Genomic DNA, 12818 nt, shown 5'->3' on the forward strand with positions numbered 1-12818 from the left:
TAATCCCAGCATTCAGAAGGCTGAGACAGGAGGATCATGGTTCGCGGACAGCCTCAGCTACTTAGTGAGGCCCTTTGCAACTTAGTGAGACCCTGCTTCAAAATAAAGAATACAAAATAGGTCTGGGGGTGTATCTTGGAGGTAGAATGCCCCTGGGTTTCATCTTCAGTACCACAAACAACAACAACAAAAAAGTTCTTTTTCAAAATGAGCATCTTCAGGGAAGAAGAAAAGACTGTAAGGAAGACATGAAATCATGATTGAAATCCTACTTTCTCCATCTCTTCCCATTCTCAAAAATGCCAGCCTCAGAAAGTTCAATGTATTGTTGTTGAGTAACAGCATGAGTTAGAAATGTATTCTCAGGACATAACTTGCTTCTTAATTTATTGTCAAAAGTAGCCATCTTATCAACAAGGAACACAAGTAATCATATTGCACAAAATGATAAAATATTGAAGTTAAAATGGACTTCAGAAATACTTTTTGGAATATAGCCAGGTGTGATGGTGCACACTTGTAACCCCAGTACTTGGGAGACTGAGCTAGAAGGATCAAAGGTTCAAGGACAGCCTTAGCAAACTACTGAGACTCTCATCAACCTAGTAAGACCAATTTTCAAAAAAAATAATAAAATACAGCTAGAGGCATAACTCAGACATAAAATGCCCCTGGGCTCAATCCCCAGTATCCTGCCCAGAAAAGAAATACATTGTGGTAGCCAGCCTAACATTTCTAAGTGTGTTTATAAAAATATACAAGTAACCTTTATAAAGATTTTGCTACATAGAACTCTTTTATTTGAGAAAATCTACTTTCTTTGGAATTTCTTCCTCCTTCATTTTAATTCTTCTAGTTACTTCCCTTTTGTCCCCTCTGATGACTCTTCTGACACTCTCTTTTACCAAAATATCGTTGTTCTCAAGAATCTATCCCTTTTGTAATTATTTTTATGTATTTTTTTTTAGTGAGTTCATTTATCAAGTTGCTACAGTTGTAAATTCAATATCCCATTTTATAATCTCCCCAGAGTTCCTACCCTCCAATGCCAGGCTCCTACTGGATGTTCAGCTCATGTCTGTTTATTGGCTGAGTGGGTAGAAGAAGGTAATTGAATAAATAAATGATGCCCTCTTATCTATGCTCCAACTTTTCTATCAAAACATTTATGCAGCATCATTTGTATGTTTTACCTCAAATATCTACCCCAAGTGAATTTTGCCTTTCTTTTTAGTTTCATAACTAAACTTTTGCTACCCAATGTCTACTAAAAGTTATACCTTTGCTTTTAATTTTCTAGGCCCCCCCAAAAAATGTAGGGTTTTTCAAAAGAAAAATTGACTTTTCTTTTTCCTTTGTCTTCAAATTCAGTTGTGAATTTGTTTTTCTAAGCCCAATTCGTTTCTCTTTAAGAATTAGCCCTAAGTTTTCATTTTCTGTAAGTATCACAATTAAGAGTTACATTCATGACCCTCATGCCCAGGTTGCTAGTGTGGCTGCTGTCACATTTTCTCAAAAGCTCTTGGATAAAAAAAAATTGAGAACCCATGAGATGGGTGTATTAATAAATAGATCTCACAGTAGGTTAGACAAGAAATGGGAAGTTTAAAACAGAAGCAAGGGGTATAGAATGCTTGTTTGAAAAGTTTAACAGATAGATTAAACCACTGATAGATAATCCAAGGACCTGGTATCAGGCACAAGTTCATTTTATATATTTGTTCTTATTTTTTCTTAAGGTAGACCTGAAAGTGATGGAAAGCTAAAATTTAAAAAATAAATAAAGCTCATGCAGAATCCAGGGTAAAAGAATAATTGTAGAGTTGAGATTTTTGGAGAAAGCAAGATTTTTGGAGAAAGCAATTTATCTATTGCTAAGAGATTGTTTTATAACACTTAGTAGTTTAAAATAATGATTTATTATTTCTCATGATACTGTACATTTACTTGATGGCTCGTATGTTTAACTCACCTGGGGTCACTAATGCTGGCAGAGGGATGAAGTAGTCTTATTTTTAAGAAGAAACTTCTATTTAGGTTAAGAATATAGATATGTAGAGTAAATTGTTAAATTAAAACAAGCAAACATAATGGAATTGTTTTAGACTGTCTCATTCCTAACTCTTTGCATCCTTTTGTTTTTCCTCAGCATGTTGACATAGCAGCATTACTGATAAAATACAACACATGTGTAAATGCAACGGATAAGTGGGCATTCACTCCTCTTCATGAAGCAGCCCAAAAAGGAAGGACACAGTTATGTGCCCTGCTCCTAGCACATGGTGCAGACCCAACAATGAAGAACCAAGAAGGTCAGACACCTTTAGACCTGGCAACAGTAAGTCCTCACTTCAGATATTCATAATTGTTCTTTATCATTTTAGAGATGACATACATTCTACAGTTTGATGGGTTTCCCTTTGGCAGGGTTTATTTTGCTTAAAGTAAGGACAATACTGGATTTTTTTTTAAGTTCACACTTCTATTAAATTATAATTTAAAATTCTGTTAAGATAAACTACACAGTAAATTGGATTATTAGTTGTTTTGTCTTATTTAACTTGTGAGATGGGGGGACATGAATCACAGGAAAACATTTCTAGCATGTATACTCAAAGAAGTACATTTAGTAAAATACCTTGTACCTTCCATATTCGGCATAGGATTGTAAAGTAACAGATATTTATGGTAATTTATCTTAGTCTATGAGATAGTCAAAGAAAATTTTACATATATAATTATAAAATGAAAAAGTAAATATACTGTTCAAGTATTTACAAAAGAAGAATTACATTTTTGTGATATTTAATTGCTAACATTAATCATTGTGTCTTTTTCCCTCCTTGAACTTTCTGAGAATCAGGGAATTACTTAATACTCACAATAATTTATGTTTTAACTGGAAATATTTTTCCAAATTATGTTCTTATTCATTTATCTATTACTAAGAGATTGTTTTGTAACAGTAGTAGTTTAAAATACTGATTTATTATTTCATGATTCTGTACATTCACTAGGAGGTTCTTATGTTTAACTCACCTGGAGTCACTAATGCAGCTGCTGCTTACACCTGGTGGTGGCTGAAGCAGGAACATAAAAATGTCTTCCCTCATATGCCTGGAGCCTTGGCAGAGGTGGCTATAAATGTGGAAGCACTCTTATCTGTCTCCACATGGTGTCTAATCACTAAGGTTTTTTTAAATTTTTTTATAGGAAAATTGGATCCTATGAGGGGAAAGGCAAAAAGCTGCCATTCCTCTTAATGGTGAATCCTAGAGACTACTGCCACTCCCATCAAATTCTGTTTTGCAAAGAAAATCATAACCAGCCCACATTTCAGGAATGAGGAAATAGCTTCTACTTTCTCTGAAGAGAATAGCAAAGATTGTGTAGCCCTCTTTAATCCACCATTGTCCTCCTTGTGGTCACAAATTATTTAGATTTTTTTATATGCATACTATATTCATACCTATCCCAAGAAGGGGCAGGTAGCTGTCACTCTTCCTTAGGGATTTTGAAGTTCAGTCAGGTGCATGTTATCATAGCCATCTACTCTGAAATCAGAGAATGGTCTTAATTAGAACCTACTTTGTCCCCAGGGAGTGGTTTTCTGGAACTTTTGGCTGTGCCCACTGAATCATCTACGCCTGCCACTAGAAATGACCAATATGGACAGCTGAATGGCTTTCCTAGCATACTTCTAGGAATTTGGGAACCCTGGGCCTGTCTTGACCTTGATCATTCTGTCCCTGTTAGTCTAAACTAGTACAATTCCTTTTGAGTTTCTTACCAAGTTATAGGCTACTCCACCAGGCAGAAGCCACACCAACAGCTTTTCATGGCAAGCCCCTGTCTAATCTGGATTCCAAGTCGGGTGCTATCTGGCAGTACCCTTAAGATTCTTAGAAATTCTTTCATCTCATGAAGAGTTCACAATTTCCCACCTTAAAGGTCTTGTTAAGCCTTTTAGGTAATATATCGATACCTCTGAATTGATTTTGACTCTGAAGCCATGTTTTATTGTTAGCACTCTGAGTTTGATCTTTTGTCTTCTTATTTTGAGAAACTTGTAGGTATATGACTGAAGATGATGCATAAGTTTATTTTTTACCCTAGCAAATCCTGAGTAGATATATTTCCTTAAGGTGAACTGAACAGTTACTTTCTTAGTTCATTTCTTTCTTTCTGTACTTTATTGTCAGGAAATAAAACAAGCCAGTTCAATTGGCAGTCAGCCTTCTTCCCGGAAATCTCCTGAGCCAAAGCCACATGTTTATTAGGTTCATTTTCCTTTCATAATAGCTCATGTCACTTTTGTCAGACATTCTAATGAACAGCAGCCCTCCTCTTTCTTAAGCCTTCAATAGCAATTACCTACCTTCTAGCTTCTACTAATAGTCACCATGCCACCCTTTGTGCCTCAGCTAGAGCCCTTTTTCTTACAGCAGCACCTACTTCTAGTTACCGATTTCTATGCCTTAGTATACATTAAAGAAAAAATTACCGCCACTGGGGCCTCCGAGGCCGGGATTGGAGCCTGCCGAGGGGTTAAGCCAGTGCCGGGGCCAGCGTCGGCATTGGAGCCTTCTGTGAGGCAAAGCCGCTGCTGAGGCCTCCAAGGCCAGGATTGGAGCCTGCCGAGGGGTTAGGCCAGTGCCGAGGCCAGCGAGACTGGGATCGGAGCCTGCCATGAGGCAAGGCCAGAGCTGGGGCCTCCGAGGCCTGGATCGGAGCCTGCCGAGGGTTTAGGCCGGTGCCGGGGCCAGCGGCCAACATCGGAGCCTTCTGTGAGGCAAGGCCACCACTGAGGCCTCCGAGGCTGGGATCGGAGCCAGCTGAGGGGTTAGGTCGGTGTCGGGGCCAGCGAGACCAGAATTGGGGCCTCCCATGAGGCACGGCCACTGCTTGAGCCAGCAAGGTCTAATTCGGTCCACCGGGTAGCCAGACCACTACTTGGGCCGTCAAGAGTGGGATCGGTACTTGCAACGTGGCATGCACAGAGAAATATCGCAGAAAATAAAAATCAGATGCTTCCCCTAATCAGCAATAACTAGGAGGAAAGGGGCAACAGGAAGAGGTTGAGCTATAGAAAGGGCCCTATAGTGAAGCAATTAAGGTGACCAATCAGAGGGTATGGAATAGGGGAGGATGGAGCCTCTTTAAAACACTGGAGGTACATAAACAAATGTATCAAAGTTAATCACCAAACAAGCATGGGATCTAGGGAGGGGGAGGGAATGGGATGGGGGCTGGATGAGGGCTAATTGGATGATGTGTGCTTGTATATCCTCTCAAGTCTTGTATTCCAATGTGATATATGATTACAGTGCACCAATAAAAATAAATTAAAAAATTAAAAAATAAAAGACTGGATTATAACAAAAGAATAAATTATAAAACTTTCATACTTAAACTTATATTATTTTTGTGTTTTCATTACTATTTTTAGGCTGACGATATCAGAGCTTTGCTGATAGATGCCATGCCCCCTGAGGCCTTACCCACCTGTTTTAAACCTCAGGCGACTGTAGTGAGTGCCTCTCTGATCTCACCAGCATCCACCCCTTCCTGCCTCTCTGCAGCTAGCAGCATAGATAACCTCACTGGCCCTTTAGCAGAGTTGGCAGTAGGAGGAGCCTCCAATGCAGGGGATGGTGCAGCTGGTACAGAAAGGAAGGAAGGAGAAGGTGAGTAAGCCCTGGGAATGCTTGCTTGTCAACACCCTCTTTTAATGGGACAAACTCATTAGCAGTTATTGAACACTTCACTTAATGATATCCTGTCTCTAATTTTTTACATATAGCATCTTATAAGAAATACCTAAGCAGAGCTTGATGGTGCACACTTTGTAATCTCAGTATTTGGGAGGCTGAGACAGGAGCATGGCAGGTTTGTGGCCAACCTCAGCTGCTTAGTGAGGCCCTCCACAACTTAGTAAGACCCCGTTTCAAAATAAAAAATAAATAGGACTGGGATATGACTTAGAGGTAGAAGGCCCCTAGGTTCAGTCCCAGTAGTACAAAAAAAAAAAAAAAAAAGACTGCCAAATTCTCTGGTATCTACATTGTTTTGTTCTTCTTTATGTACACCATATGTCCACTGCATATGTGTATATGTGTATAGTACATCCATTTCCCTCCATAGTATCTTTATGGAACTACTGAGTTATATGATTCAAATTATATCAGAAAACAACTGAGAAGTTATTTAAAGAATGAAAATTTTAAAAACACTACTACATTTGAATTTTTAATTCACTAGAAACATTATCCTATATGAAATAGCATTTTATAATATTAGAGTTATTTTATTAAAATGTTTTGTACTTATTATATAATATATAATTCAATTCTATATTCTAATTCTATATTTTGTTATTCTATTATATAAATACATTGATAAAGATAAAACACTCTGCTTTTACTTTTCAACCAAATTCAGAGATAACTTGGTTTGAATTAGATTTATGTATTCTGGATTATTTTATGCTATGTAAATTTATCTGCATGGCCAAGAGTGTCTGATAGCCATAGCTTTGAATAGATACTTATACTGCTTTATATTCATAAAATAATTTCTGAGAAATCTTAATGTGTTTTTGTTTTAGTTGCGGGTCTTGACATGAATATCAGTCAATTCCTAAAAACCCTTGGCCTTGAACACCTTCGTGATATCTTTGAAACAGAACAGGTAAATTCTTTTGTATGTATTTGAATATTTTAATTAAATATTAAGTTATTATTTTCATCTATCATTTCTTTTTTGCTTCTTAACAGCTAACCTAAAAACCATAAGTATTTCTATAGAAACCAGGGAAGCCCTATATTTTATACTTCTCCCCAAAATTGTTTAACAATTCAAAGTATTTCATTGTAATTTGTTTTCTCTTTATAAGCAGTCTTGTTCTATACTTTTTATCACCTGTCAAAACTTATATCATGAGAACTGCTAACATAGGTCAGTGGTAAAGCACTTGCCCAGCATGCACAGACCCTGGGCTCAATTCCAGCAACACACACACACACACACACACACACACACACACACACACACACACTAACCACACACAGAAAAATAAAAAAACTAAAACCATGGGACCACCTCAAAAGAATGTTTCCAAAGCTATCTTTGATTTTTTTTTTGTTTGTTTCTAAAATATATTGACATTTATTGACTCATTTCAATGTAGTTGTGTTTATCAACTAGGTTTCTTCTGGTTGCCCTGATGTTTTTTACATTGTATATTGAATTATTAACTTAATATTGCATCTTTTATTACCAGATGATAACTATCTGAGTTTAAGTTAACCATTATTGTACATAGAAATGTTAGAATGGGAAAGGTATTGAGAGATCATTAAATTATTCTCCCAGGTTCAGGAATCACCTTTTACAACCCATGTCAGTCCTCCAGGCAGGGAAGATAATGTGTTACAATTTGAGGAAAAGTAATAGAATTCTTAGAACATATAATATGCCAAGATAGGCCCCCCCCCAATGTTTAACCCATTTGTTTCAGATTTATGTTCACCCTGTTTTGCACAAAAGTTTGTTTCCTTAGAAATCTAAAATCAAAATACTGTTCAGGGTTGCACACCCTACATAGGCTTAAGAAAAGAAACCATTTCATGCCTCTTCTAGCATCCTTGACTTGCAGCCTTCTCCTTTATCTGTCTTTTCTGTGTTTCTCTTATAAGAACATCTGGCATTGAGTTTAGGGCCTACCTATATAATCCTGGATTATCTACTCATCTGAGATACTTAATTACATTTGAAAATAACCTTTATCCAAATAAGGTAACATTCACAGGTTCTGGGAAATAGAACATATACATCTCTTTCTTTTTTTTACTTTTTATTTATTTTTGTGTGTGTGTGGGTCTGGGGATGGAACCCAGGGGCATTCAACCTCTGAGCTATACCCCCTACCCTATTTTTTATTCTTATTTTGAAACAGGGTCTCACTAAGTTGCAGCGGGCCTCACTAAGTAGCTGAGGCTGTCTGCGAACCATGATCCTCAGGTCTCAGCCTCCCAAATACTGGGATTACAAGCATGCGCCACCATGCCTGGCTTTAGACATTTCTTTCTAAGGACCACCATTCAGCCCCCTACAATATAATATAGTCCTTCATATCATTTAAAAACCTAGTCAGTTTATCATAGACTTTATCCTTCCAAACTACCCACATCTTTAAAAAAAAAAAAATTCCCCTATTTTGGCATAAATATACTAACTTTTTTTTTTTTTTTTTTTTTTTTTTTTGCTGTACTGGTGATGGAACCCAGAAGCATTCTACCTCTGATCTACACCACCAGCCCTATTTTTTTTTAAGTCTTTAATTTGAAACAGGGTGTCACTGAGTTGCAAAGGGCCTCGCTAAATAGAAGCTGAGGCTCTCCGTGAACCCAGATCCTCCTTTCTCAGCCTCCCAGATGCTGGGATTACAAGCGTGCACCACTGAAAAAGTCTAGCTAACTTTTTCAGTTATTCTTTCTGAGACATTTTTTTTTTCCAAATTTTTCTCTGGCTTTTAGCCATTCTGGTTTTACTGTAGGCTTATAGTCCATTAGAAATTAAGCACCACAAGGTCTTTTTTTTTTTTTTTTTTTTTTTTTTTTTTTTTTTTTTTTTTTTGGTGGTACTGGGGGTTCTGGAAGCCCTTCTACCTCTGGGCTACACTCCCAGACCTATTTTTACATTTTTATTTGGAAACACGGTCTCCTAAGCCAGCGCACGAGGCTGGCTTCGAACCTGCGCGATCCTCCTGTCTCTGCCTCCCAAACACGAGGATTACAAGCGTGCGCCACCACGCCCGGCCACCCCAAGGTCTTTTTTCTTTTTCATATCATTTATACTGTTAAGATTTTCTCCTGCTTTTTTTTTTTTTACCATTTTAGTTAAATAATTTTTAAATATTTATTATGGCTTATCTGCATTGGACTAAAGACCTTGATTCTAATTATATCTTTCTTACTAGCTGTATTAAACTGATTTAAAAGATATTAAACCTATCATTTGCCTACCTGAAAAATATAATACTTGCAAATATCCAGATAGTTAAAATTCTTAGTCATATTTTGCATTTCATCACATGGGTCTTCTAAACAGAATGACTTAAAAAATGCTACAAGAATTTCCTTTTCTTACCATGTATGTGTTAATTCTCTAATTAAGAGATTTCTTATGAGATTATTGTAAAGAGTAAGAATTATTCTCTCTCATTTCCTTCTTGAAGTCATTTTAAAAGCATTATCCTCCACTATAGGTACATTACAGCTAAAGCCCTTTATCCCAAATCATATCCATAATTTTGAAAATTAAAAACATCTTTACTAAATAAACCAAAGGCCCTAATTCAAACAACTCCAGTTGGCTATGTAAAATTTTTCTTAGAACTTTAATTTCTACTCTTCTGTCAGTTTTCAGTTTTGTTCTGGGTATATGGTTTTTATTGATTTTCTTTTGATCAAAATGATTTCTGTATCTTTTTTAGTGGTATGTTTACTATGATATTTAACGTTTGTTACCTAGCATAGTTCCTTTCCTCTAAACCCATGATATACCTTTCTTTGTAATGAACTATGTTTTACTAAATTCTGACCTTATCATCAAGCAATCAAGTTTTATTTTTTATTACAGTTACAGCTATTATTTATCTAGCATTCAATTATAAAGTAATAAATTCAGTAACTCTTTCTATAACTTACCCTGAGAATTTTCAGACATTTTGTAGCAGGTCAGTAATATGTGATGATGGTCAAGATATTTGCATAGTAGGGGAGCACTGAGGGTACTCATCATGCCCTCTTAATTCATCTGTTTAGTTTAAGCTAGGGAATCATTCTGCTTCCTGAAACTTTTCAGAGCATCATAACCTTACTTTTGAAGATTTCACAGTTATTTTCTCAGAAGTCTCTAAAAATTGTCTTCTTTCACAGATATTTTACCAAGTTCTGGATTAAATAACATATACCTGTATTCCTTATAATCAATTAAACATAGTAGAAGTATAACTTTTGTTCTTTGTTTATAATGTAACTTCCTACCTAGAACACTTTTTCTAAGGGAAAAACAGATTTGATTTATGCTGCAATTCCTGGAACATAAATGTATCAACTAGAAGACTATGAATGTATTCATGGTCAACCTATATATATTTTCACCTAAATGACCATATAAATTTTATTTCAAATTATTGAAGACAAAGGGTTAGACTCATTGTGAACACATTTGTAAAGTTATTATTGCTGTCATTCTAGCCTGCCACTTTTTAAACCAAAGTAAATAAAAAGATTTTCAATTAAAACAAATTTTCTTTCCCTGATCTAGGTAAAATCAAATTTTAAAAGCAAGAGGCAGCCCTACCAGACCAGAAGTGACTTTTTTTATATGTAGGATGGTTTTAGTTTCTAAATGCCTAATCTTTATCCTAAAGATTAGGATCTTCATCCTAAATATTACAGTTATAATGTGTACTAGATATAAATAACTAGTCCAACAAACATGGCTTCCTGAATATAACTAAGTCAGGGCTTAAAAGAAGAGTGAGTTAGCGCTGGACGTGGTGGCACATGCTTGTAATCCCCGCACTTGGGATGCGGAGACAGGAAGATCATGCTGGTTCGAAGCCAGCCTTGCTGGCTTAAGAGACCCTGTTTCCAAATAAAAAAATATATAAAATAGTTCTGGGAGTGTAGCCCGGAGGTAGAAGGGTTTCCAGGAACCCCAGTACCACCCAAAAAAAAAAAAAAGAAAAAGAGTTATAGATAATATTCAGAAAGCTATTTCTAGTAGCTCATAGGGCTCTAAAAGCAATCCTGAAACCACATGTCTGAAATCCAACTAACTTGCTTTCCTTCCAACTTATTTTATTGATACAATAGTCTCATAGTCACCCCACTTAATTAAGATCCTTAATTACTTCCTTTTTCATTTTAAAAATCATTTCTCTTTACTAGTCTATTAGTTCTGTCATTGAAATTGCTCTTGGATTCATTCCACATTTTGTTCCAAGTTACCTTTCCTTCCAAGTCTGCCTTTCATGATACCACCAATGTCATACTCTTAAAATATAACTCTTTGATTATGTTACTCTGCTGAAAAGATTTCCCAGGGTCTTTTTGATACCACCTAAATACGGTTTCTTGATATGTAGAGCCCATTAACATCTGTTCTTTGCCTGCTACTCTGCCCTTTCTTCTTGATTCCTTTATACGCATTATATTCTAGCCATTTTGAACTATAGTACTTAGAATCCCGCAAATGTTCTCTATTCTCATAACTGACTTCCCCCTTGTACGTGTTATTACCTCTGTCTTAATCACCCTTCCCTTTTCCCCCTGCCTCATTAACTTCTGTTTCCTAGATGAATTATTACTTTCTCCTAAGAACCTTTCTTGACCTTTCTGTTTCTTCCCAGCCCTATTTGAAGCCCTAAGAAGGTTATCTTCACACAACTTCCCATAGAAATACCCCTAAAACAGTTACTAATCCTCTCCACATTTTTAACTTATTAATTAGGCCATTTATTCAACTTTCTGAACTATAGTGATTATTTAGAATTGAGTAAAATTTTTATTTTTTAGAAATATTTAACATAAAGCCAGGCATGGGTGGTGCGTGCTTATAATCCCAGTACTTGGGAGGCTGAGACAGGAGGATCGCAGATTCGCAGCCAGCCTCAGAAAACTTAGTGAGGCCATGTTTCAAAATAAGGAATAAAATAGGGGTGGGGGTATAGCTCAGAGGTAGAATGCCTCTGGGTTCAATCCCCAGTAAAACACACACACACACACACACACACACACACACACACACACACACACACAGGAAGAGAGAATGAGAGAGAAATATTTAGCATATAGAAGGTACTTATTAAACATTTTATATATAAATGAATGAAAATAAGTCATCAAAATTTCTTAGCCAGCTATTTAAGGCTTTCCAGTGCCACTGCCTGCTAATTTTGGAGGGGAAAAAGAATGGTATCATGTAAGTCAAAGCAACTAAATTTAATGTTTAGTTACTTTATCTGTCAGTCATCATTTTAAGAAATATGAACAGAGAACAAAGATATTGGGTGGCTATATGTCTTAGCTCATCTCATATTTGTCAAAGAGTGTTACATGTCAAACATATTGGACTTCTTTTTTCTTTTTTGTGGTGCTGTGAATGATCCCAGGGCCTCACACATGCTAAGAATGCACTCTTACCACTAAACTAAATCTGCCCTCTCAGTTCTTCTGTGTACTATCTTTATGATTTCTCTGAGGCTCATTTTTCTCATAAGGGTATTAACAGTACTTTCATAGATCATTGTGGGGGTTAAATGAGGTAAAAAAGACCTTCAAACTATACTTTATAGCAAGTACACAACAAATATTGGATGGATGGATACATGGCACTACAAGAATAGTGTATTTTTATCTACAGGTATATAAAGTAATGCTATTCCCATTTTGTTTTTCAGATTCTGAATGTTACTGTCTTTTGATTCCGTAGATACAACCTAACTTTGTTATATTTATTCTTTCTATTTGACTATAAGCATCAAATTGGCTAAATGTCAAGATAGTATAGATACATTAGTTATCTACTGCTGAATAGCAAAAATTATTCCAAAATCTCATGCCATAAAACAACCAGCATTTATTACACAGCTTCTGTGAGTCAAGAATCCAAACATGGCTTAGTTAGGTATCTTTGTCTCAAAGTCCCTCATGAAGTTACTGTCAAGCTGTCAGCTAGGTATGTCTGCAGTCTCGTCTGGAGATTCAACGGGCAATGGTGGAGATCGACTTCCAATCTCTCTCTCC

The 12818-nt window shown here is 36.3% G+C and overlaps 1 protein-coding gene across 1 annotated transcript in view; it reads left to right on the forward strand.

Annotated features, from left to right (window-relative positions):
• TNKS (tankyrase) overlaps nt 1-12818 on the forward strand; it is a gene marked incomplete at both ends in the record, with an annotated part of 203175 nt that overhangs the window by 169900 nt on the left and 20457 nt on the right. Inside the window, 3 exons of the mRNA XM_080710638.1 lie at nt 2150-2338; nt 5450-5687; nt 6608-6690. Of these exons, the coding sequence (XP_080566764.1) occupies nt 2150-2338; nt 5450-5687; nt 6608-6690 (510 nt within the window). The remainder of the gene's footprint in view (nt 1-2149; nt 2339-5449; nt 5688-6607; nt 6691-12818) is intronic.

This window comes from Muscardinus avellanarius (assembly GCF_963383645.1).
Source record: "Muscardinus avellanarius genome assembly, chromosome: 14".
Classification (NCBI taxonomy): Eukaryota; Metazoa; Chordata; class Mammalia; order Rodentia; family Gliridae; genus Muscardinus; species Muscardinus avellanarius.